The following is a 27,666-nucleotide window of genomic DNA, read 5'->3' as shown; positions in this document are numbered from 1 at the left end:
GGCAAATTAAGGGTTAACTGATTCCTGCCCCAGTTCTCCTACAGCGTCTTCCCTTAGGCAATATGTGGTCCAGCTGCCAAAGAGGGGCGCTCAGATTCGGTCATTCATCTTTGTTAGTTTATAAAAAGCAACTGTACATCTGGCATGTCGTCTGCAGGTCATAAAACCGCATGAGATTGACACCTTCTGAACTAATCAGTTGGAAATGCATTTTTACAAGCCTCTCTGCTAACATCCATCAGGGGAAGAATCTCATTTTCAACAGGCAAGATGCAGGGATACAGTGTTTGTTATTTTCTCTGCAGAGTTTATCAGTAACTTGCCCAAGCAAGTGACGGATGGTTATGAATCTGGATTCCTATAACTTGAGAAAAACATTTTTCATTCTTTGTCGGCACCCATAGCAGCGAGGCCTATCTAGTATAACTAAGTTGATTACCCACTTGCCCAAATGTACGGTGTAGCAAAATTGTCTCCGTGGAATAGCTCCTCCATATCATTGGGAATTCCATTGCAGTCCCAAGAACGTTAATGTTGGTTTACATTTGGCTTGGGATAGAAGCCACATCTAATACCATTAATCACACACACACACACGCACACAAAACCCAAAAAAACTAAAGATCAGAAAATTTCAAAGCTCATTGAATAGCAACCTTGATTATTAGTCAAGAGCTTTTCTTGCCGGGCGGTGGTGGCGCACGCCTTTAATCCCAGCACTCGGGAGGCAGAGGCAGGCGGATCTCTGTGAGTTCGAGACCAGCCTGGTCTACAAGAGCTAGTTCCAGGACAGGCTCCAAAACCACAGAGAAACCCTGTCTCAAAAAAAAAAAAAAAAAAAAAAAAAAAAGAGCTTTTCTTCACTTTAGGTTGCATTATGAGAGGCTCCATGATATAAAACTCTGTGATGTAAAGAGTATATAATTTATGCTCGCCTCCACTCTATTCTTAATATTATTGCTTTAGTTATATTCTGGCCGTATTTTAAACACATTCTTGTCTTTCCTGAGGCATTTTCATCTTTAATAATGGTTAGTAAGCTTCTTTTATAGATTGCCAAATAGTGGGTATTTGAGGCTTTGTGAGCCATGTAACTATAAAATGTCCCTGAAAAAGAGATTTGACAAGAGATAAATGGATGAATGCAACTATAGCGTTTCAATAAAAGTTTATTTACAAATATCAGCCTGTAGCCACAATGGTCCACCTCAGGTCTTGCTTCCAGATTTCTACCCTGTCCTATTTTTATAGCATTTTAAATCACTTTCTATCACTCTTGATGTATTTTTCTGTCAGATTTAATTAGCACGCTTTTGGTCAAATTGTGAAAACTCAGACAGCCTCCAAGCTTTTCCTAGATTACCTTGGATGGTGATTTTGTTCTGTCTGCCCATGCTCTCTCGTTTTCATCTTTGAAGTATGGACATTTTTATTTGTTTCCAGAAATTTTATTTACTTATTGGAAAAATGTTACAAACCTTCTATTTTCCTTAAAAATAATTATCATCATCCTCATCACACACGACAAGGTCTGAATCCAGAAGTCGGATGATGGTTGTGAGATTTTATCAGTGTTTGGTACACTGTTCATGATCCTTTCTAGTAAACACTGAGTAACATGTGTGGGGATCCTTTCTGCAGTATGGAATGGGATATGACTTCCAGTACATTCTTGGTCTGTGGGAATCAGTGCTATAGTGGTGTCTTTGGATTCAATTCATCTACTTTTCATGCTATTGACTACAGTGTGATCCTTTTTGACCTACAAAAACACCTGCCTTCTTGATATTTCTAGCTGCATACTATACAGGCATCTAAAACCTAATATGCCTCCTCCACAATATCTCTCCCCTCTTCTCTGTCCTTGTTTATCCCCATATTTCCAATGTCAATGAACTTCAATCTACCTATAGCACTTTTTCTTTTTAAAAAGTCATATTTATTATTTACTTATGTATGCGAATGTGTGTTTGCATGTGCATGTGTGTACATGCATGCAGGAGCCCACTGTGGCCAGAATAGTTTATTGGACACTCTGGAACTAGAGTTCAAGGTGATTGTGAGCTACCCAGCGTGGGTTCTGGGAAGCAAGCTCTCCTTTGAAAGAGCAGAATGTTCTCTTAACCACTGGGCCATCTCTCTAGTCACAACCTATCTCTTCACATCCAAAGCAGAAGTCTGAAGTCTATTCACGACTTCTCTTCTCCCTTCCTTTTTCTCTGTATCTATTCAAACACGAGTTCCATCCTCTCTTCACCTTAGCCATCACCTAAAGGAGCTGAGTTAATCTCTCTCAAACATCTTGGCTTCTTGCGCGTGTGCATGCGTGCATGCGTGTGTGTGTGTGTGTGTGTGTGTGTGTGTGTTATATGCGAGTGCTCACTGGCTCACTGAGTAGATTAGGTTATCTGGTCAAGGGACTCCAAGAGTGTCAGTCTCTGTCTCCCCAGTGGGACTGCATGCATGTGCTACCACAGTTGGCTTAAAAAAATTTTTTTTTTTAAAACGTGCTCTAGAGACCAAACTCAGGTCCTTGGCTTTGCAGGAAAGACCTTTTTGTCCATATGACAAAAGACACCACAAATTGCAGAGTTGAAAGGCAAGTAAAAATTCTGGGTAAAATATGTGTGACACACCCAGCAAAGAAAAAGTGGACTGGACCAAGAGGTTCTGGGAATTCAAAGAGAAAATGCTAAGCTACTCATCAATCAAGAGAAATAGGTAAGCAATTATCAAGACAAATATCAAGAAATCAATAAAAACACAAAAGGCTGAGAAAAACGTCTAAAGATCACCATCAATCTAGGCTAGGCATGCATCTTAATAGTAGAGGGTCCATGTGCAGAAAGCCTTGAGCTTCAACTATAACAACATGAAAAAAGATGACTGCTCTAAGTAGCAATCAGATCTAGAAACTAAAACGATAAAATGGGGACATTTCTATTCATCAGGAAATGGTTCCGTGTTTTAATTTTGTTGAACAATTTCATTTATGTACAATGATTATGTCACAACCATGGACGAGTAACAATCTCACACCAATAAAATGAACAGTGGTTGAAATCTACGTGCAAGGCAACAGGGCGGTAGCTATAAAACTGAAAACCTAAACTGCCCTGTTATTCTATAATTTCCCTTCTGAAAAATATCAGTTCTAAAGAAAACTGTTTAACACACACACACACACACACACACACACACACACACACACAAATTCACTACACATTTACTATGTACTAAGAGGTAAGCAACAGCAACAAAGCCCCAATTACTAACAGTGTACTAGCAGTCAAAATAATCAGTACACCCGTGTGGACAGCAAAAGAGCTCATGGTCACCGAATCTCTAAAGTAGGGACCAATGATCGTTTCTGCCATGCCAATATTCTACCAGGAGACCGGAATGCCTAGCGGTCTGGAGTACCATTCTATGTTCTGATAACACTAGGAGTCTCTGGAAGGACGTCCTTAATGATCTTTGATGACTCCTTTTGCTTTTAACCTTTGTTTTCCTCCCTCTCAACCAATGCCGCTACCCACCATTGGATTTACTTAGCTTGTATTTCAAACTTGCTTCAGTGGCCTCTCGCTGAAATCTAGAGCTGCCTTCCAGAAGGGAGCTGACCCCGATTCCACAGAGCAGAGATCTTGGCTAGTGACCTTACCATGAGGAAAAGACTGCCCTTAGCTTCAAAAGGCCACAGCTACCCAGTGCACAGGGAGACTGTTTGCACCTTAAAAGGACACGGCCACTTCCTACGAATGCACAGGTGTTAGGAATGACTAAGGACACCTGGCTCCATCTATTCTAACAATGGTCCCTTCCTCCTGCTTCTTCTGTTGGAAGTGCTTGTCCATCGCTTAAACATCTGAGAGCCACTGTATCTGAAAGAAAACAGGAAAAGAAAGACCCAGGAGGCAAGAACTGGTACCCTCTTGGTTAGCTTAGGATTTCAAGGCTCTTTATAATCAGACAGTGGTGATGGAGCCGGTCATCATATTGGGGAAAAGGGAAGTAGTTTGGAGTAGAAGACAAATGTTGGTTGAGGAAGACATTTAGCTATTTCCCTGTGTGCAGTTGCTTTATTTAAACATACATTTATTTATTTATTTATTTATTTATTTATTTATTTATTTATTTATATCAGTGTAATCCACTGTACACTGTGATGGCTTTCATAAAGATATTTTTATATAAGTCTATCACATATTTTAACTTTTTCTTTTTTTTCCTTTTTATTTATTTATTTATTTATTAAAGATTTCTGCCTCCTCCCCACCACTACCTCCCATTTCCCTCCCCCTCCCCCAATCAAGTCCCCCTCCCTCGTCTGCCCTAAGAGCATTCAGGGTTCCCTGCCCTGTTTCTGGGGATGATAAGCCATTTTCCATTTCTTTTACAAAGACTGTATTTGATGTAGACAAGAACATGCATATAGATGTACACAAACATATATATATTATGTGTGTATATAATATATAATTAAATTCTAATGAGGGCCAAATCAACCTCCTGATGTGCTCCTCTCTAGCTACTTAATATGCTGCTGAATCAAGTAACGCAGTGGCATGATGGGTAATCCAGCATTCTGACATCAAACTTAGCTCAGACAACGGCTCTGCGGTCCCCATTCTCCACTGCCCTAGAATTTCTGGTACCGCCCTAATTTTAAGCCTTCTGTTCTACTGTTCTTCCGCCACCCTATCCTGAACGATGAGGAAGATACTGCCTCTAACATACATGTCCTGTGCGTATATCAAAGACCCCTCAACCTTGGGCTCCCAGGCACCCAGGTCACCACCTCAGGATATGATGAGATTGCTTCTTTGAAGAAGAACAAAATTAGGTTAGGGACAGCCATGGAAATTATGAGAGATAAGTAGACAATTCACAGGAGGTGCTCTATCAGCTCAGAGTCTCCCTCAGAGAGAGAAGCCTAGCGACAGCAGGGTTTCATGCTAATAAGAATAAACAAAGGGGAATGAGGCCAATTCACAGTTGATAAATTTTTGAGAAAAAAAAGGAAAAACCTCCTTGGCTAATAATCATACCAAAGAGTTGATTAGCCCCTAAATTACTCTGCCTTGTCTCCACAGACTTGGTCCTGTGGTTTGCATCCCTCTGAGAGCCAGGAGGACCTCCCCCAAATAATCTCCTTTCAGAAGACAAAAATCTGAAATGCATAACCAAGGAGAAAGAGGCGCTTGCCTCCTCCCCTGGCACCGGAGACAATGGGGTTGGCGCTCTTTGGGGGAAAGCAAGGAGTTAGGTTGCCATCTGGGGTATGTCTCAGAGAGGATTAATGCTGCCATTTCTGGAAGCACGTGATCTCAAAGAAGAGCTTGGGCTGCAAGGTATTATTAACCAGGAGAGCTGTGAGGGTTAGAGACTCCTGGAATCCATTAGGGATGGGGGTGGGGGTGGGAAGGTGGGGAGGGAGGGTTGGGAAGAAGAAGCCTTCATGCAGATTTACTGGCTCATCTTGATCACCAAGGAAAGGGACACAGGGAAGAGAGAGAAACAGTCTGTGATAAAGTTAAAAGGGAGGCCCTTAGCTCCTTGTCAGGAAGACAAGAAGGCCGCAGTGGACCAGGGTATATGCTGCAGAGGGATGCTGGCTCTCAGGTCATTGGAGAAGTTTGGCCCACTCCACCTGTCTTCTCTGACAACCTTCAATGGCCAGTCAAGATAAGCCCTCAGGAAACAAAAGAAGGAAAACCCAAGCCACAGTGGCTGCAACCTGCTGAGCAATCTACAGCCTTCTTTTTCTTTCAACTTTCAAAACCTCTTTTATTCCTGTTTTGTCGATGAAGCAATTGAGATGTAAGGAGTTACAGGATCTGCTTGAGGGCCCTTCAGTTAGGACAAGGCAATGTGGTCTAGCAAAGATCTGCCCGCATCTAAAAGCTGCACTCTCTGGCCAACACTGCTGTCCACGATGAAGACCTTCCAGAAGAGCAGGAAGGACACAGCTGAAGCCACCATGTAGGTGATCTCAGACTTAGACAGCAGCGACACCTGCCACCAAATTCACTCCTAATGGTTTGTCAAAATTAAACAGCTGTCAGGGGCAAGTATTTCATCACCAACTCCCACTCTCTATTCTCTGAAATTAAAATACAATAGCATGGGGGATGTGCTCAGAGGGGAGAATAATTATTCCTAGCCTAAGGCTTAAATTGGGTGGAACATCGCAATCCTTTTATAGGGGGTGTAAAGTTAAGGATAAAAAAACAGTGGAATTCAGCTTCAAGGGGCCTGGTCTCTGTGGCTCTCTCTTTCCTACCCCCGCCCCATGGCTTTCAACAGAAGAGCTTGAAAAATGCCTGGCATCTTCTGGCTTGTTTAGTTATTAAAATACAGCGGTGGCCCTCCCAAGGCACAGCGTCCTGAATACCATTGTTGAGGAGGATAGTCACCCGGGAATGAGAGAAAGGAATGAAGAACAATGGACCTTATACAGTAGCTCTGTTACCTTGCCTTTGCTGTGACCGATAATCATCAGGCGTCGGTTTCAGGGAAATCAGGGGTGCCATCAATCCATCGGCTCTCATACACTTTCAATCCATCTACTCTTTGGGGAACTGTTTGTTCTCTCCTCTTTCCAGCAGATAACTATGTGGTCACTGTCACTTGCGAGCCCAGGCTCTGGCACGCACTTTCCCCAGGTTTTCAGGTCCAGGTTCCCTTACCTCCTTCATTGTCCTTGCTGTCTGTGCACAGGGTCTCCATGGCGACGTCACAGCCTGCTCCTCTCCAGCCCGGCTGGCAAACACAATGCCAGCCGTTTTGGTCCAGCGTGCATCTCCCATTGCTGTTGCACAAGCCGGGGCAGCCCTCTGCCAAGACAAGGAAGGAAAGACAAGAGTGATTTGAGTATGGAAAGCATTTGTACCTGAAAGAAACAGATACGGGACACTTAGTGGGAACAGGCCTCTATAAACAGCGCAGAGACTGTAATTGCACATGGATAGAAACAGCAACGTTATCCGAGGACTCTAATTCTTACCCAAGTGGCATCTTTGATTGGCCTGACCCTTGAGACACCACTTACCTGTGTAGGACAGAAATATATTCAATGACCCACTAAATAGCTTCAGGCCAGACAAAATTAACTTGACATTTTTCCCCCTTTAACAAAGCAACAAGGTATAGAACACAGTTTGGAAAAGCACCTTGGGATAGTAATTTCGGAACCCCCTTGTTCCAATTTTTAATCTGTTGCAAACATTGCTAGAAGCTTCTTAGGACACAGCTCCTTAAAGCACCTTGTTGCTTTAAAAAAAAAAATTCCCCTAAATCCAAGAGCATGAGCGTGGACATGGGTTTATGAATGATGCTAAAAAGAGAGAATTAATTTTATCTGGCCTCAGAGTTGCCGAATATTCATGTGAAATTACAGTGCATTAAATAACCGCACAAAGTATAGGTCAGCATTAATGACTATACTTTATGCCCAGAGTACATTCCTTTTCACAGACTAAGCAAAGCCCAGGAGATAGTAAAGCAGCTTTTAGCGTCTATTCTAACAAACATTGGGATTCAGGCTGCATACGGATGGGACAGGACCGACAGGATTTCCAACTAAATGTAAGAGCTGTGCATATCTGATTACTTAGGACGGACAAAATGAAATACCATAAGGACCACAATAAAACATCGATAGACTGAACAAAAACACAGTAGTGACGTGCTTCAAGACAGAGGGCGGAGGTGATATTTTGTGACAATCTCCCTAAGGCTTTTATGCTGTTACCTTTATATCCTATCTTGTCTGCTTTTATGGGCAAGAAGGGAAAATTTGGGAAATAATTAATTTAATATATCCAAAATCGAGAATTGTTTCAGTCTAACATAATTTTTTTTCCCCCAAAAAAGCAAATTTTGTCACTTGCTACTGATGACAACTGGCATGCAGCCAACATGATCTACTTATGAAAGATGACACTCAGGCGGATTCTGAAGTCCCTGGTTATGCGTGTGACATGGCACCGACAGAAGCAAGGATCGAATGCTCTAGACTCCTGCAAGGACCTGGCCCGTAATCAAGTCTCTTGGGCTAACTAGTAATCATTTGTGCAAAGTACACGTAATAGAATACTTGCTTCAGCAATTGGGGTTTGTTACATAGCTCCTGTTCATGAAAGTGCCCCCACTTGTTTTGCATCTAAGATTAAATGGAGCAAACGGTTGTAAGAGGTTTAAATCGGTATTCAAGTGCTTATTCACGTATTGGTGTCTGGTGAGGAACGTGAGAAAGAAATTTCTCAGAGACGTTCCGTTTCCTAAGCGCTTACAATTAGAGTCAACAGGAAGAAGACTGTCTGGGCCGCCTAACAAAATTAGACTCAGGGACACCATCAGGCCAGGATGAAATTAATTTTGCTACTTATTTTGTTTCCAGACAGTTACCGTCTGTATCTACGGATTATCCAATATATAAAAGAGGTAGGTTTTCCTTCCAGGTGTGTTCGCCTGTGGCTTTTATTGGAAGAAAGTATTTAATTGCCCCACTGCCCGTGTGCAGCACTGGCTACTTGCACACGGAACTAGGATACGAAAGCCTGGATATTGCCATGAATATTTTCATATTCTAATGGAAAGCACAAACAAGGAAAAGAAAATAGGTATTCTGGGGAGAGGGAGGGAGGGATTTTGTCTGCGTACAACATTGTTCCACCCGCTACGCTAACTGAAGACCCGAGACTCTGCTGTTTTTTGCTGAGCAGCGTTGTCAGTTCTGATGCAACAGCGTGCACGAGATTTTGTAGTTTGATAAAAGATAACAAAACATAAATTATGATATCGTTTGTATATTCTGATACAGTTAGAAAAAGCCAAAGAGCTTTCCGTCTGAGGCTAAATGAGATCTTTCTCTCTCCACATACGTTAGCCAGAATGTTCTTGAGAGTGGCAATTCTTATTCTGTGGTAACAGTAGTCATGATTCTTTAATTTATAATTTAAAGCTCATTAGCTGAATTACTCACAATGAAGATTTGGAAGCAAAATAAAATAAAACAAAAAACAGCAAATGTACTGCAATCTTCAGTTTTGGTTTTAGTGAAAACTATTGTTTTAAATAAGAAATGAGACCTGCGAGAACCCCAAAATTGTAAAAAAAAATGAGACACAGACAATTTAAGTCTCAGTACTTTAAATACGAAGCATTTCACATAATGTAATCCCAAGTTATAATTTACAAAAATACGCATGAAGAAGTCTCCTGTTACACCTAGCGCAGTCTGCTACACAGCTATGTAGTTATATATGTAGACATGGCAACAAAAAGTAGATATACAGTACCTTTAACTATCTTATCCAAATAGTGAGCTTGGGAATTAAAAGAGGAAAAAAAGAACAGACAGACATTTCAGAAGTGTCACATGGGACAAGGAAAATTTCAGAATTCACATGCAAATTGCGTAGTTGCAGCTGACACAGAACTCACATCACATGACAGAGAGGCCCCTATCGAATCGTCTAAAAATGCACTCTGGTCAATTTTAGTCAATGCCGCCAGGAGGCCAGGAACTATGCTTTAGAGGCCAGTCTGGCGGATGCCGATATGGCCCTGCACCGGCTGGTTGGAAAACAGGCATGCTTTCATGGCTTGTTAAGACTCCCGCTAACTAGAATCAGTAGACTCTGGTCTTTATGACTAAAGGATTTTGGAAACTTACTGCTATGAAATGTACAGCAATCAAAATTTAATAGTTAATAAATAAATAAGCATCAGGGAAATGAAAGAAATGAAGAAAGGCATATGAAGCCCTGGAGGAGTCGCCGGTAGCCTTGGCTCCACGTCAGGTACACAAGCTGGATCACATATAGTCTGTTAGGGAACAGGAGTGCTCTCAGATATTGTTTCGTCTCAAGAGCCATCTTGAAACAGGCTCTGTTTTTCTCAACAGGTTTGCAGGCCCAGCTGGACCAAGACTGTGATCCTCGCTGTCCTTGTACCATTTATCTTTCCAGACATAAAGCCTCTCTCCCTTCCCTCATGATAGAGACCTAATATATTCTTGATAAACCTCAAATCTTCTTGCTTTGTCCAAATTCATACATCTTTAATGATCTAAAATTGCTTTTCAAAGATGCTTGATTATTTTTCATTACTGATACATGCAAGTGGCAGCGGTACTCTTAAAAGAATGATTTAAATCGTAACTCTCACATGAGACACTCAGGTCTGCTGGCTGTGCCATGTGGGTAGACAAACCCATAAGTGGTTTTGACACATCTGGACTGTCTATATGGAAAGATCCTTTGCTTGCCACAGGATTCCATTAGAGGCTCCTGAATTGTCTTTAGAAATCAGAACGTTTATGGCTAATTGACAATACACTACGAGGGAAATTAAGGCGAAAGAAGGAACGGCTCGATGTCCTACTCCGCAATACCTTAGTAAGCATAATTCATCTCTTAAGCATTAAACGAGAAAAGTATTACCGCATCATGACACTGCTACAAATTTTTAACCATTCCTTCTAAGTATTACGGAATCTGCAAGAGTTCTTTCTGCAATAGCTCATTTGACGATCTGCACATAACCATAATGATATTAATAATCGAAAGTTTTCAAGTCAGGCAGGGTAGCATTTCCAAGGGAATTCTTACTTCATAAAAATTAGTTTCACTGATTACAGTTGGTGAGTATATCATGTGTTTTCATATCAGAGCGGCTGCAGTTAATGCAACCAAAAGAAAGAGCTGCAGCTAAATTCCGATCTAGATTAGAAGTTTTAAGAGGGCCTGAATTTTCTCTGAGCAGCCAGTCCTGTTAATTTAGCAAACAAAGTCAATTGTGCAAAGCAATGGATGGATTTATAGTAAAGGTGGGGTTGTCATGGGGTTAGGCGGATACCAGAAGAGGAGCTGAAAGCAGAAAATGCATTTAAAAGGACACATAAATCATAGTTAGCACAACACTTTAAACATTAGAAATACTTAACACAGCATTCATGAGAAACTAAAAATCAGCTATAAAAATATTTGTACTGAGGATATGACATCAAGATTTATCATCTTCATATCATAAGGAGCATATTAAATGTCATAGAGAATCACCGTGATAGCTTAAAACGGAGAAAAAACAAGGGTTTATATTTTACTTTGAAGAGTGAAATTTCTGATACTTCAAAAGCCTGATTCTCAATAATGGAGAAACTGAAAGGAAATGTGAATACACGAAGTTAGAATAATTATGAAAATAACTGCAACATTAACAACATCGTCATAGAAGCCAGTCCAGGAAATAAGCGGAGAATTGCAGGCATGTTGTAAGAAGCCATTAGGAACTATAATCATAAAAACAATACAGAAGAGTTAAAAATTAATCTACCTAACAGTTGCTGAGATGCACATTAAGTTACAGAAAAATTACTCTGAAAGTGAATGCTTTAAAAAAATACCAACTAGATCTACTAAGTTGTAATTTTTTTTAAGTGAATGGAACTTTCTTATAGGTGCGTGCTAGTCATTAAAAATCACTATTATTATATTCTGCTCACAAAACACTTTCCTTGGCCTTTAGAGTATTTGTCTTTTAAGAGGACCCATGTAGAACACAGGGAACAGAGGGAGAGTATCTCCACGTTTCTTGTAGGGCGATGATGACTCTTAAAACTTATTTTGGATTTTGTATCTGAGAGAACTGGTGCCCGATGGATTCTACACATCCTACAATGCAAGGGGTCAAGATAATTCCAGATTTTTCTGTGAGCTCTGCTTCTGAATGCCTTGCAGATTTTGCATACTTGGCAGGTATATTAATTGTTCCCACATATCTACCTTTGACCCAGATCGATGTTTTAGACCAGTTTCAGAGTGACTGTCGAACCCGTATGGGGTGCTCTGGTCCAAGCCATGCTTCCTGAAGGCTATGAGAAGGCTTAGTTTATGCTGTTAGGTTAAGCACTTTGTATTATTCATGTATTTCATCTTCCTCACCAGCTTAGGTTGCAAGTGTAACTGAGCCAGCAAATACAGGTGAAGGGTGAGAAAGGGGAGCCATCGAGTGCCGGGTACACAGCCAGCGACGTGGGCTGCCTGGCTCTACACATAGTGAAGAATCCCCATTGTCTTGGGGATTCAGAAATAATTTCTTTTCCCAGTAGGAAGCACTGCTGAAGGGGGCCTGGCAGTAGAGTGCAATCATTCTTTACCTAGCGATATGTATCTTTACCAAAGCTGTGGGGCAGTGCCACCTTCCTTTAGACACCTTCTACAGGGCTTCTTTGAGTGTATGAGTTAGTTTTGCAATCCACGACAAAGATGTCGGTTGGAAACAAGGGACCGAATGATTCATTTTAGCTGTCTGTCGGAGGTGCGACAGTTTCCATCACGACTGACCAGGATACAGAGAAACGGGAATATGGATGCTCAGCTGTTTTTTCCTTAAAAAAAAAAAAAAAATCCATTCAAGTCCCCAGTCCGTGTCGGTGGCATTTGGGGCAGATATTCCTCCCGTGGTCCCGTCTGGAAATCCCCTCAGAGTTCTATGCAGAGGTGGGCCTCAATCTAGTGACTCAAAGTCCAGCCAGGCTAAGAGAGAAGACTGTCAGGGAGGTCACTTTAAAGGTCTTTTAAAGGCTGTGTCTAATTCGAGGCTTTAACTGTCTCTCTTTCCCAATGTGTCCACCAGAGGCACAGTTACTCCTGGGACACAGCAGATAAACTACTGTACAGGTTTCAAGTCTGCTCTAAAGGCCAAAGTCTACGTGCTGGTGGGCAAAGACTGGGAAGGGTTGGGTGTCAAAGATTTGGCTCATTAAACTGCATCAATCATAGGAGATTATATGATTAAGTTATAATCATATAACCAGTTTAAAAGCTTTCAATATCAGCAATGCAGAGGACTGACCCAGTGTCCTTTGCGCACACTTCTCTAGGTGTTCTTTTAAAACAGAATTCTTTCTCCCTCTAAGCCTCCTCATTGTGTTTGGAGGGAGACACATGGAGGTGGACGGACCTCAAGAAATATATTCTCTTATCTTCCCGGTTAGTAGTGGGTCTGGGCTATAAGGCCCTTTGAATAGTACCTGCTCACAGGTTACAATTCATTCCTAACACAGAGTAGGAAGGTACAGCACCCCTTTGCCAGTTCAGCTAAGGAGTATCACGAAAAGATGCCGCTTTAATGAACTATATAAATGTGTGTATGTGACTTAATGTGCAAATATTTCCCATTAGAATTGGGGTAGCCAATGTATTCTTGCTGCCGGGTCCATATGGTTTTAACATGTGCTATAGGAAGTGATTAAATACACTTCTTACGAAGTTTTAGTATGTTCTATGAGGAAGCTACCCACTGGGTACGAAGAGAAAGTGGGAATCACCCCGTTTACAAGTCTCTCCCTGCTCTGTTACCCATATGTATCTCACTCTCACCCTAAGCTACTTACTCACAGGCAGCAGTGTTAACAAGAGCCGCCATTTACGACTGCTAATTGTACGTGAGCTACGCTAAGCACTTACAATACGGCAGCTGATGCATTTCCACCCTCCGTCGGGTTAAGAGGCAGCGCTGTTATCTTTCCCACTTTAGGGACAAAGAGACTGATGCACAGGACCAGAATGACTCGTCTAGGATCAAATCCCTGGCAATTGGCAAAGGTATCACCCCAGTCAGGTAACGGGCCACCAAAGCTCGCGTTTTTACTACGTGAGTGACGTTTACAGCTCCGAGGACCCAGAACCGTGTACTGACGTGGGGCAGAGAAGATGCTTCAGCTGCTTTGGGATTGGTCAAGGGATTTACTTGAATGAAGAGATGGGACAAGGTGGAAATCATTATTTCAGCACTGCAGATGAAAGGAAGCAAGACTGAAAACGCAAGCTAATTTCAACGATTAAACAGGTGACACCCAGGTGTACGGACGAGGACCTTATCGCTCTCTGATAAGAACTTCTGCATCCTGCAATCTGAGAAACCAGTAGGCAAGCGAGGAAAAATACACAGACAATAAAAGGGATGAAGACAAATGTTAAACACAGCCAAGACCAGAGGCAGTTCAGCTGACCTATAAACGCTGCACCAGGGGACCTGCTCAGCCGCGCATCCCAAGAAGGCTGTTCACTTCAAAACGAGGTCAAAGGAGTGCACACGCCTTCTTAGGGGAGGAATGGGGGGTGTCTGGAAGTCTACTTGGAATGATATTAATCCCGAATTTGCTTCCCTTCCACCATCACACTGATTCTCATAAACATGGAGAAGCAACCAAGGCGGCCACATTGGTTCCATGTATATTAAGTAGCTCACGGGGTCGGCATGGGGCGCGGGGGCGGAAAGTGTCTGTGTGTGCATAGCTGCTGATGCGTGTGGTTAGGAATGGTTCCTACTGTTTCTGATGTCGACAGAGAGCTTGGTCGGAACCTATTGAGTAGCGCAGTATTTTCATGGGACTGCTGAATTGACTCTCAGGTTTAAGTGAGACACACGCAAATAACAGAGGATCAAGAATGCTGGAAATATTTCTCTCTTAAATCACAACGATCAAATCTTGGGGTCCTATCTTTGGAAGAGGCTAACTCAGCCAGAGGAGTGCGGGTCAAAACAAGGACCTCCAGCTCTAACTGCAGCGTCCTTGGAGCAGAGGGCAGATTTTGTATTTAGTATTGTGAGCTTCATCGTTTCTGTAACATAGATTTTAAAAAAAAATGACTCGCATTAGTATCTCATTAAAGTTGTAAGTAAGTATCATTTGTAGATTATTCACGAACCCGTCCTAGTAGGGCGACAGAGAAGCCACCGTCTGCAAATAAGTACATATTAAATCCATTTATTCCAATCTGCACCCGTTTAAATCAGCATGCAGGCTGCATACCCATTGAGTTGATGTTCCTTAATTGGTACTCATGGCTCTGTTTTATTACTGATTACCACACCATAAAGGATTATGATACCGATATAATTTTAAAACCATAAAACAATTTTTATAGCCTTAAATAGTTTACTTAGGTCTATTAAAATATGCTTTAAAAAAGAACAGAATTCTTATTCTAAGATTATGGGAAAGAATTTGAAATATTTCTACACCAATGAATTTGAATTTCAGCATCTAGTAAGTGTGAGATGGTGTCAGATGAAGAAGAACGGCGTGGGTGACTATGTGTATCAGTCAGTGTGCTTTCTTAGAGATCATTTTCTCTGTAAAACTGGAACTCTTAGGAAGACCTGCTTCAAATGTCTTGGAAAGTTTGGGTATTGTTTGAATTCCTCCCCGATTCGTGGGTTTTTTTTTTTCTCTTAAGTTTGGAAATTTGATGCATAAATCTCCGGGATAAATATATTGTTCCTTACGTTACCTACCCAGGTAGAAGACCATGCTTTGGTTTGGACTGTCACTTAAAACAAGGCATCCCCAAAGAGTGAAATGAAACACTTTCTGATTTAAACCGAGCTAGCGTAATTCAGATCGCAATGAGAAGATGCCCTGAGATCAGCCACATTTTGTAAGGTCAGCACTGTTGGGAAGGCACCATTGTGAGCTCCAGGACCTCATATAGGACAGACAGGATTTGGTGTTTCCTTCATTTTAAAATCATATTTCTGAATGAGGACCATATGTTTACAGTGGTGGCCACAGAATGCCAGCACAGATACGCTGATGCTGGCATATGCAGAACTTGCCCAACAAGAAGTCTACTATCTGGCACACACTGCCTCGAGCTTTGTAATCCTCTGCATATGGCAGGATTCCTTCTGCTGGGCCATATACGGAAACAGGTCACCAACACATGTCTCCTTTAGCCTTTGAGTTTACCGAACGACATAGGGAAAACACATCTTAGGATTTTGTAGATTCCAGGGGCGGGGAGAGGAAGGACAGGCATATTTTAGTATTCTGAGATGGAAATGAAACTAGCCAGAGAGCACTGCTAATGTCTATAAAATATTATACAGGCTGAGGGTGCAGCTCAGTATAGAGCACATCTTAAGTATGTATGAAAATCCTTGGTTCAAATCACAGGACACTTTAATTCATTACAGATGGTTAAGGAGGTGGTTCACTTGTAGAGTTCATGCTTACCATGGGTAAGGCACTGAGTTCAAGCCCCAGAACACACAAACACATGCTATCAATTTTTAGGCCAATAATTAGATATTTGAGGTGTTGAAATAAGAACCCCAGAGCCTGTGCACTGTAAAGAAAGGTAGTCAGTCAAAGTGTAGTACCGAGCTCCTGATCTGCTCAGGAGAGGTCATGTGTCACCTGGAATCATTACCTCACTAGTCTTTGTCTAGTTGGGAAATTCAATACCTAAGGAAAATCTGGGCTGGAAGTGTGGCTCAGCTGATAGAGTGCTTCCTAAGATGAACGAAGTCCAGGGTGCAATCCCAGCACTGCATAGACTAGGCATAGTGGGGCATGCCTGCAACCCCAAAGCTCATCTCCACCAGAGGTTCAACGTCACATTCTGTGGCTTACAGAGCTTGTGGCCATCCTGGGGGACACGAAATCCAGCCTTGCTAAGTAAAAAGTAATGTTGAAAAATGAAAAAGAAAGAAAAAATTGTAGACTGTTAATTAGGTGAGTAAACCACAGTGGGTCTTTCTTATGTCCATTTACTTTTTATCTAGGAGATCACTGATTACAAAAGCAAACTGTCCTCTTCACTCATCCCATATAAACTATAACTTATTGATGAAAATGTAGAAGTAAACACATAGCTCCTTTAAAAGATGACTCAGCAAGGATGTCAGTTTCTTGTATCTGAGGTGAGAAGGTACACATGGGTACACACCCAGGAACTTTTTATGCCTCCCCCACTACCCATGAGCAGATACTGGTGACAAATCTAACCTATCGATTTTATACAAGTCAATTGTTCAGTGGCCAATGTAAAGTATTCAGCCTAATAATTTCGGGTGACATAAAAATTGGATAGAAAATTAAATTTTGCAAGGAGATACATATGCTTTTCAATAAGTGGTTTCTAGCTTCCTTAAATCCTTCCCAATATAAATTAATGCTCTTTAAACTATTTTTTCTTTGTGCAATTGTTATTTTTATTTGACAAACTCTAAGTTCTGCTAAGAGATATAGTTGAAATCTTCCAAAATTTTCTGAAAGATAATTCCTAAAAGCATGGCATTTTATGACTGAGCCAGTTGCCATCACTGTTATTTCGCCTGTTCCTACGGCGATTCAGATTTTTATGACAAATAGTTATTAGTTTATTACAAGAAAAAAATAATCCTGCGAAAAACACAAACATGCAGGAGCAACTGAAAATGCTTTATCAGGCGGTCTAGGCTGATGCTTCAGCCACGAGCTCGGGAATGACTCGTGGATTATGGAATAGGGTATCTATCTTGTATTTTAGCAGTACACACACAGAGAAGGTCTACAGATGGCGTTCTCCAAACTGGGGTTTCCCAGCCCATGGTATATACTCAACAGATGCCAGGCATTATTAATTCATCTTACTCATAATCTATATTAGAAAAACCATGACTCATGAGATAACTTATTTTAAGAAACCATAAAGAAGGGGAAAGTTTGACTTGAAGTGGATGAACTCGGGGCCGCTAATGATTTGTTTTGCATACTGCATGAAATGTGTTCGAGAATACAAAGGCTAGGACGGGCTCCTCATACTTCAGATCAATATATACTTTTTGGTAGGAACATTCTGTGTATGAATGAGTTCCTTCACTGAGAGGGGTCAAAATTTCGTGTGTGTGTGTGTGTGTGTGTGTGTGTGCATGTGAATAAAAATTTTCTTCTTCCTCGTCACTCAAACACTTCTATTGTTTTAGGTATACAACGTTAATTAATTTGGGATTCAGCATTTTAGATGAAATCACACCACTACTTCACCAGTAATTACACTTCAGGAAGATACATTAACATTTTCTAAATGAGTTTGAGTGTCCACATAAGTATCCAACAATCTACTTGGAAGTCTGTTCTACTTCGGCAGGGACTATATGGAAACCAAGGCCTTTAACTTCCCTCTTTTCCACGTACGGCTCTCTCCATAGATTGTGAGTTCGCTGGGAATTTTTCAACTTATTTTCACTATGAAATGTACTGAGCAGATGGAATATGCATTGTTAACTTTTATAGCCGCCTGCTGTAAATTTAAATATGTGTCTCACCACTTTGGAATAAAGGAAGTCCAACCTCAGCCAAGCTTTTCAGCATTGTGGGTGATGCGTGCACACGAACTTGCATGTCTAGACTTTCCCTGTGTGACCTGGGCTTACACTGGTCACAACACTGAGGGCAGCAAGCTGGAGCACCAGAAAGAGTTACAGGACATGAAATTTCTGCATGGATGGCTTCCTTTTTACATTGGATGACTGCGATACGGTGCCATTTTCCTTTCCGTGTACCAATGCATGGGGAGTGGATGGCCCACGGGCATGACTTAGCCATTACTGGGAATTCATCTTACCAGTCAAGAGCTGGACCAAACGTGACATGCGCTATGTTATACCTCACTGTGCATGCGGGGCCTAACGAACGAATACCTGCTGTCGCTAATTCACAATTAGATCACTTGTGTTTAACCACATGCTTTCTATGCACGCATACATAAATATTAATTTTGGAGAGAAAGGGAGTCATTCGGCACCGTAACAATTAAACAGCTGTAACCTGTCTCATGTGCTAACTGATGGAGCTGCAGGCGAGTTCCAGAAGCAGATGGTTTTACCCACCCATGCTTAATGTTAAAGACTGTTTTTTTCTTTCTTTTTTTTTTTTAAAAAAAAGAGGTGTTGACAAATCAGAACAAGTAGGCATAGTTTTAATGCAAATCGGCAATTTGCAATGTAGATTGCCCTAAAAACTAATTTGGTGGATAGGAAAAAATTAAGCTCGGTTGTTAAAGGAAGACATTATATTCCATTTGGAGATAGTGGGTTCCCCACCAACATAATTATTTACTAATTTCATTCAACCAACGGAGTTTAATGGAAAAGCATCTGGCAATGTATTCATATTTAAGGACCTCCTTTGCTCCCTAATTTACCCAAGGCACATGCCTGTTAAATCTCAGAAACGAGAGCCACAGTTCAGACCGTTGTTTTCCCGCTTCATTAAAGAGGCATTCAAACAGGAGAGGGTCACCGACCCTCTCGTGAAAAACCATAGGAAAAAAATCAGCTTCAGTCACACCATTATCCGTAGACACAGTAAATATGTAAGGTGGGGGGAGACCCTGCTTTTGTACAAACTACCAGTCTAGGTCAACTTGTCTTTTGAAATGAGGTATGTCCTCATGATCTGTTAAGGAACCTACGTCCCATGCCTTCTTCAATGTGCAGTACATAGTGCAAGACACAGACCCACAGTTGGCCGAGGTATAAAGAATCAGAATGAGGAATGTTTAGTCCTCGACTCCCTCCTCTAGAGGTTCAGAAATCATTGTGGAAGAGGAGACAGAAAGAACATAGGAGTCAGAGGTGGTGGATGGCTGGACACAGCAGGGCAGCTGCACTTAAGGGGCCACCATGGTTGTGACAGCGTACACAAGGCCAAAACCAGCTCAAGCCAGACCAAATCCCAGCGTAGAAGTGGGAGTTGAGCACGAAGCTTCACCCCTGAGCTGTTGGAAACTGTTGGCTGCTGCTGCAAGAGAGAGACGGTTCTCTCCAAAGGTGAAGGCCCTGGTAAGCTGACCACAGTCTAGCAGAAGAGCACACCTCTAAGATCATTTGGGCAAGACAAGTTGGTCTTGATGGGCTACAAAGATGGACACGAGAGTGAGTGGTTAGGGAAATGAGGTTGAATACTATATTAAAATGTGTATGCAACTCTCAAAGAACTAATAAAGTTATAAAAAATTTATACAGATGAAAACTAAAAGCAGACAACAAAAACAGGCTGGTGAAAGAAGACCGTGTTAGCCAAGATGAAAAGAAGCTGTTTTCAGCTCGCCGGGTTCACCAATGCTAAAGAGAAATTTTGACATTGAAAGAACACTACTTAGCACTGTGTGGGTGAGGAAGCAGATGTTTGTAATTGTGGGCTTAATTCTTTCACCCTTACAGTAAAGTGAATCAAAATTTCTTCTGTGTTGTGTGTGGTGAGTGTGTATGTGATTATCTGTCTGTCTATCTATCTATCTATCTATCTATCTATCTATCTATCTATCTATCTATCTATCCATCCATTCTACATCTATCTACCTACCATCTCTCTATCCATCTGCCTACCCACCCACCCCCCCATCCATCCATCCTTGAGGTAAGGTATCTCACTAAACCTCATGGTCACTGACTGGCTAGACTGGCTGGGCAGCAAACCCCAGGCATCCTCCTGTCTCTGCCTCCCAGTACTGGAATTACAGGAGCATTAACCATGTTGAGCTTTTAACATGTGTTCTGGGGATCTGAACTCAGGTGCCCACGCTTGTGCGACAAGCACTTTACTCAGTGACTAATCTTCCCAGCCCCTGGTTTCCAGTCATTTTTATTGACTTAAGATAGTGTCAATCTCAGTCTATATGAAAAAATCACTTAAAATTCATATTACTACCCCCTTAGCTGCCTGGGTAGGGTTTTGGGAAGATGCAGCAACTTTAAAGCTTTTCCCTTCCTGGCTCATACCCTGAATTAGTTGAAAACAGTATTTTGCACCTGCTTTCACTCCCAAATGCCACGGACCTTAACTTTTCAACAAAAAAGCTTCTGATGAACTTGGCAAAAACCAAAGAGAATATTTTCGTTTTTATTTCCTGTTCAATTGTCTATCCAGCCAATTGAGTTTTAAAACCGCCCAGATGCTAAGTTTTAAGGGTAATTAAGACCTTAAATGACTCTGAAAAGATACAAAGCAGTGACGTGCTCCAAACTGAAGAAGATATTGTAGTGTGTTAGCACGGGACTAAACGGCAAGTGTTAAACAAAACAAAACGATACAAAATTCACATAACTTGATAGGCTTCTATTCAGCATTAGGACGCAGGAAATGTTGTTGCAAAGTATGTGGCTTTGTGTGTTTAGTTCTTTGAACTGAAGGTGAACAGGGTCCCTAGGACCTCCTCCTACCTGTCTCTCCCTTTTGGGTGGGGAGGGGGATGTCTCTGAAGTTGCTGGTTTGATCTACCTGAGGTGCCTTTCTTCTGGAGGAGAGGCATGTACTGGACACCACAAGCATCTTACTCAACCAAGTTTATTTTTAGAAAAAAGGGACCACAGGTCTGACACCTGCCCAGAGAGGCTCCATCATAGACAGCCATCCTGGGAAGCATCAGTGCAGACGCCTTATCTGCATTTCTTCTGAGCACGTCACCCCGCCCCCAATCCCACGGAGGCGGAGCCTCCAGGCACCAATGGATCTTGTTGCCACTTTCCCACCAAACTCTCTCAATGTTTTTCTGCAGCTTTTTACACTTGAGCTGACTCTTGAGTTTTCATACTATGTGTGAGGACCATGCACGTATACAGCAATCAATGTATACCTTATTTTCCTGTTAGTTTAGTGTTCGTTCATTTCTATTACGGAATGGAATTATCCTGTTCATCTGCCTCTTGCCATCTTATTTCTATTATAGTCGTGAATTATTAAGTCTCCAGGGGGTGGAAAGTAAGCGTCTTCCTCCCTTCCATCAGATAATGTCTTTCAAAAAACACAACAGAATAAAGTCACTTAAGACAAGAATGTGATTTAAGGAACAGTGCAAATTTTAGACACGGATATGTTTGTATTTAAAAAGTCGCTGTATAACATGTTAATTTAAGTTAATGGATTAAAACTTTTTTTTTTTTAAGGCAGGGTTTCTCTGTGTAAACAACCTGGCTGCCCCAGAACTTGCCTCTGTAGACCTCAGCTATCCACCTGCCTCCTGAGTGCTAGGATTAAAAATGTGTGCCACCACTTCCTGGCTAAAACAATCTTGAAGGCTGGGAGGAGAGCTTAGACAGAGCACCCGAAGAACCTGTTCATGTTAAATCTTGAGTTCAAACTCTAGCAGCACCCCCAAAATCCTTGGAGATTATGATTTACAAGTTGTATATCATTCCCCATTGTATAGATCACCTGCACAGGGAGTACTTGAGTCCCAACGGAAACTAACTAGGAAAGCACGAAGTTTCTGGTGGGGAATAAATGGATGACAGTGAGAGAAGGAATAACATTTTCAGATCTAAGAACGAGACGTAGTTCATGAAATCTAAGAGATCATAAAGCGACATGAATCACCGGCATCCTTTGTACGGCTTCCAGTTGAGAAAAATCTCAGGGGCTTTTCCCCTCTGTTTTATCTGAAAGCTGACACTTCTGAAGTCAGGATGCCTTCCAGTAAGTGAGGCAGGAAAGGCTTAACTTAGGCACCGATTAGGGATCCGAGTTCTAACAGAGGAGGTAGACTTTAGAGGAATCTGAAATCAACCCCTCAGCACAAGTTTGAATTTGTTTATCATATTAGGGCCAAGAAAGTAGGCGAGAAAGATTTTTTTGCAAGATCTTGAAGGTTCTATCCTTACAGGCAATGTGTAAATCATCCGAGATCCGTGCACCCACAAGACAATCACCGACGTTCACAATTGACTTTCAGATGTTCTGAGCGTTGTTCCTTTCCTAAAGCACAGGACACATTAACAGACCCCTAAGCAATATACCTGTCATGAAGGCACCGCATGAAGCAATACACCACTCAGTGGTACTGTTGCATTCAGGTGGACAGTCTCATGTCAAAGACACTCTGCCTCCTCGGAAATCACAGCATCAAGGATGGGACAGAAACCAATGAGCCTGGGCCAAAGACACGGGGACTCCAGATGCAAACACTATGCTCACATTTCACCCCATCCTTAGAGGTAAGGAAATGGGTACCCTAAGAAATAAGCTCTCCTCATGACTAGAGAAAACCTGCCAAGGCAGCCCAGTGGATATGACTTTACCAAGTCTATAGCAAGCCAAGTGAGAAAAGGCAAATGAAAACTCTTTTTTGAGAATTTGATGATATGAGATAGAATTAAATCATTTGATACTCTATATATCCCTAACATCGCCATAGGTACACCATACATAGGAAGTCTGTGAGGATGCAGAGGGGCAGAAGAGAATACGATGGAGTTAACATTGTAATGCATTTCACATGCACTTCATAGAACAGTGAAAACTACGACAACACTGTTGTTTTACGGGTATGGATCACAGAAGCAGAAATCTAGTGACTCAAAGGCTTTGACAGGCATAGTTTTGAGACTAAGCCATGTCAGAAACACAGAGTCCAACTTAATCAAGTCTCACCAGAACCATTAAAGCGGTTTGTGTTAGTTGACGACTCTCTGAGCCGTCAGGTTATAGACCAGCAAGTAAAAGACTGGAAGAAAGCACGGCCCTGCCACTGTTGGTAACCCTGGCTATCCCTGCGCTGAACCAACAACTTCATATCCTTTTGCTATGAAATTAGTATTGTAAGAAAAAAAAACAATCAAACTGATACCAAGGAAGAATTCACATGGGAGGGAGAAAAAGCATTCGAAGGTCAAATCAACCACATCAAAACAGACAGTTCCGACCGCATAGACAACACAGCCAGCCAGTACTCCTTCCCCTCTTCCCAGAAGTGAAAACGGGCCGAGTGGTTAAGATAAACAGCTCTGATGCACCTTTTAGAGTACGGAGCTGGAGCAGAGACAATGCTGACATCTTAATCAACAAGGGCTTCCGTCTCTCAGAGAGCTCACAGAAAGCAAGTTTTCACTTGTGGCAGAGACCAAATGACCTCATTCGAGAAAATATCAATTCTGAAGGTATTATGGAGGATACAGCGGTGCATATAAAACTGTTCACTGAATAAATGAGGGCTCAAATGAGAAAGATGATAGTGGAGAGGCCCCAGATGGACACTCAGGTTATCTCAATAGATGAAATCAGACATTAGAAAACCAGATGGGTTTCCAGAAAATGGATGACGCTCAATGAGCTCGGAAGGGGGCTTTCCTCCCCAGGAACCGGTATCCCCCAGGCAACCCAACTCTTTATCACCTTAGCACTATCGCGACTGTAGAGTAGCATGCTACTGTCATGTCGTACACTTCACAGAAGGGTTTCAGCCTGTCTGACTTTCCACTGCCCAGAAGGCTTAGGAAAATTTTCCCCAAAACATCTCTGTACACAACAGCCCCATGACGACCCATCCTGCGCCATGGATGGCAGGTCACGGAGTCATCATTGGGAAGATGGGATTAGTTCTTGTTCCCAGGAGGCATTCCTGTTTCTCAGAGGGAATGAGCAGAGGCTAGGAGGTGACTCATGAAGAAAGCACTAGCCTCAGTCACTCTGCCATTAGTGTCGGCCCAAAGGCTCGGGGACCAGCAGTGATGGTTAAGGGGCCTCTGTGTGGTCTTTACTCTGTGACCACCACAGTTTTAACCCACCCAAGAGTCTTGGCAACTCCAGGAGGGACAGAGTTATTTTCATCCCACTTTACAGCTGGAGAAGCAGAGGCACAGGAGATCTCTGTAAAGTCCTATGATGCCACAGATAGCACAGAATACAGCAGGGGCCAGGGTAGGTGTTTTTTTTGGGGGGGGGGTGGTTGAAACTTTTGTAACATGGGAGGTGGTCCTCTTTAAGAAGAAGAACAACAAGACAGATGAAGTGCTGGGCACAAGCCAAGAATGATTTGGAACAAGAAAAATCACCACGACGTTGAAAGTTTTTCAGTTGGTGAATAGCACAAATACCAGAGAAGGCAATGTTTATTAGATGCCCGCCAGGTCACTAACAGCCACTTTCTCTATTATTATGAAATGCCATGCACTTTGCCTCCTTAAAATAACAGCAATTTCGCAACATGACTATACAGTTCAGGGAGATAATTTCATCCCCACTTAATGTGAGGTATAACATGGTTTTCATTATTGATTAGAAAAGTTTCATTTGGCTTCAAAATTGATTATTGTTCAATAACAATAATTCAAAATTGTTATCGATAGTATCATGTAAATTGTTAGCACGATGTGCAGATTTCTGGACTTCCTATTGTGTAACAGGTTGGTCTGATATCCTGTGAACTATGACACTTGCTAGCCTGCTTCATGCCTTCCTCGAAGACAGTTTTTACAAAACTTTTTTGTTATCTTTGCGGATGTCAGTAAGCCATATCACATAAACAGGAAACGGTTTTCAAATGGGCTCATATGATTGCGTGACGTGCTGGACTTCCTAGCACGTGTGACTTCACCATTGATGGACTCATTGTTAAAAACAAATTTCCTGGTAAACTCCTCACAAGAGAATGACTTATCTAAAATTGTTACAACACATGTGAAATTATATAAGTCCTATTATCCAACATGTCTTTTTTTTTTAAAAGACAGGGTTTCTCTGTGTATCCCTACCTGTCATTATATAGACCAGGCTGGCCTTGAACTCAGAGATCTGCCTGCCTCTGCCTTCCGAGTGCTGGAATTAAAGGCGTGCGCCACCACATCCGGCTATCTAATATATTCTAGTCAGGGAAAATTACTTGAAGAGATTTCTATCTGTAAGATGATAAGAATTCTATTTGCATATATGCCAAGCCATATATATATATATATATATATATATATATATATATATATATATTATCTATTTGTCTGTGGCAGGCTCCTGGGGACATGTCACATCTTCATACACTCTCTGACCATGATAGCATAAGGTAAGTCAGCTGACGGGATGGCAAGAATAGCTCAGAACTTTTAGAATATTTTCAGTAACGACCACAGACAAATGATTTCATACCCCATAAACGTACCCCTCATCCCATCTAAAGTCAATGTATCTCCTAGTTCTCTTTTTCCTTAGTGGAACTGTTGAAGCGTCTATCGCTGTTTTAAGGCTGCCATGCACAAAGAGACTTGTGCTGCGAAGGAGCACAAGAGGGATGCAGGTCTTGAGTAATTTGTAAACATCACAGCGACACATGGCTGTATGAAGTCACGGTCTCTTTGCGGGATCTTATAAGCGGTCAGTATGAGTGACAGACCCTGAAACTTAAGCTCTGGCAGCTTTCCAGTAAAGCTGGCATGGTCCAAGACTCAGGCATGGTCTTTCTCATACCCGCTACTCCCCACTGACTGACAGGAAATTGCTTCCAGGGCAGCACAATACAGCTGTGTAGTAGTAACTTAGCCCACTTGTTTTGGGGGTGGGTACAGGATGATTATAAATAGCGTTTGAACAAAAGAATATTTAAAAAAAATCCCATCCAGTCTTACTATATTAATTCCAAAGTTGGGAAAACATTACAGACAAAAAATTGGAGTTATAAAACTACTAAATTTGTCAAGTAAACAAAGCGCTAATAAGTTCTTAGTTTTCAAAACTGTCACTTAGTTTTTCCTTTGACCAGAAATTATTGCTCTTACACTATTGTCGGAGGTAAGAAGTGAAACAGCAACCTAGGCTGGCCACACTGGCAAAGGCTTTGACCCCTTTCTCCCACTCCCCGGCTGTTACACTGCAATTTTCCGCTTCTCGTCTTCAGCATCCCAAAGCCAAGGGCAACCTCGCTGTTTAATGGAAGTGTGCAGAGAACAGTGTGTCTGAGTTGTGTCTGGGCAGACAACCAGCATGCTTTTGTGATCATTAACAATCTTGTTTCCCATCATACTGAGGAATTAGAATAAAATCAAATAGTCAGTCTTCTGTAGCTTTAAGGAATTAGTGTTTCCCTTAGGTCAAATTTCCATTTGAATTGCCACAAAGTACATGAAAAATCAATGCTGTTCAATAGACAGCTCTGTATTGAGACATTACTAGAAGAAAAATATCATACTACACACCCTACCTTTGTTTTTATACCACTATTTTCAAAAACAACTCTCTATCTCCCAGTCCCCTGACATACAGACCCTTGTTAAACAATATCTACTCTGACATAAGGTTCTGTCTTACAACAAGATGGGAATTCTATGAACTCTTTAAGTAAATGCCTTTCGCAGGTTTTTTTTTTTTTTTTTTTTTTCGTGCTTTTTAAGACAGTGTCCTGCTATGTATCCAGGACGGGCCTGGATTTGTGATCCTCCTGTATCTACCTCCTGAGTGCTGGAATTAGAGGCCTGTATCGGACCATACTGATTTCACATTTGTTTTGTTTTTTAAATGTCAACACCTAAACCATGGTCCGGGTTGCAGTTTGTCTGTCTTATACTTATTAAGGCAACTAAAACTCAAAACTACCGAACTCTCTTTTATAGGCACTTGAGTAAATGCTATAATGCACAGAACAGCATTTCATTTAATTCCAACAATTCTTTGATGCATGCGATATTCACGATCTGTGTAAGAGAAAACATAAGTAGAGAGTGTAAATAAATTGTTCAAGGTCACTTAGTCGTTCAGCAAGGACACAAATCCTCCGGCTCCCAGGAATCTGAAAACTGTACTTCAAAATCTTACATAAATATCAATTAGTATAATCACCTGTCATTAGAAAGACTCCACCTGATGCTAAGGACAGTTAAGACACAAGCTGTGCTGAACCACAGAAATGACTTAGAGGTCTGTGTATTATAAAAACAGTTAATGATCCTTTTAAATGGAACAGTACTCAGTACGTATCACAGAGAAATTGCACAGCGATGCTCAGTGGACAGAGAAACAAATTCCCAAGTAAAATGTGATGGGGGCGGGAGGTACCTACAAAGCGGATCTCAGGACCTCTTAACAAGTGGACATGATTCCTTCCTATGGCAAATGAAAAGGCAGAA

The 27,666-nt window shown here is 41.7% G+C and overlaps 1 protein-coding gene across 9 annotated transcripts in view; it reads right to left on the bottom strand.

Moving 5' to 3' along the window:
* Positions 1-27,666, bottom strand: part of Tenm3 (teneurin transmembrane protein 3) — a 707,864-nt gene that overhangs the window by 74,467 nt on the left and 605,731 nt on the right. For 4 of the 9 annotated variants that reach the window (XM_057752171.1, XM_057752173.1, XM_057752176.1 and 1 more), the window contains 3 exons: positions 9,306-9,332; positions 7,757-7,774; positions 6,693-6,839 (listed from right to left, as the gene is read on the bottom strand). In XM_057752171.1, coding sequence (XP_057608154.1) covers positions 6,693-6,839; positions 7,757-7,774; positions 9,306-9,332 — 192 coding nt within the window. The remainder of the gene's footprint in view (positions 1-6,692; positions 6,840-7,756; positions 7,775-9,305; positions 9,333-27,666) is intronic. The other 5 variants (XM_057752174.1, XM_057752175.1, XM_057752177.1 and 2 more) reach the window with 2 other exon arrangements.

Source organism: Chionomys nivalis, chromosome 20, assembly GCF_950005125.1.
Source record: "Chionomys nivalis chromosome 20, mChiNiv1.1, whole genome shotgun sequence".
In the NCBI taxonomy this organism is placed as follows: Eukaryota; Metazoa; Chordata; class Mammalia; order Rodentia; family Cricetidae; genus Chionomys; species Chionomys nivalis.
This window is presented reverse-complemented; position numbering and strand designations above follow the sequence as displayed.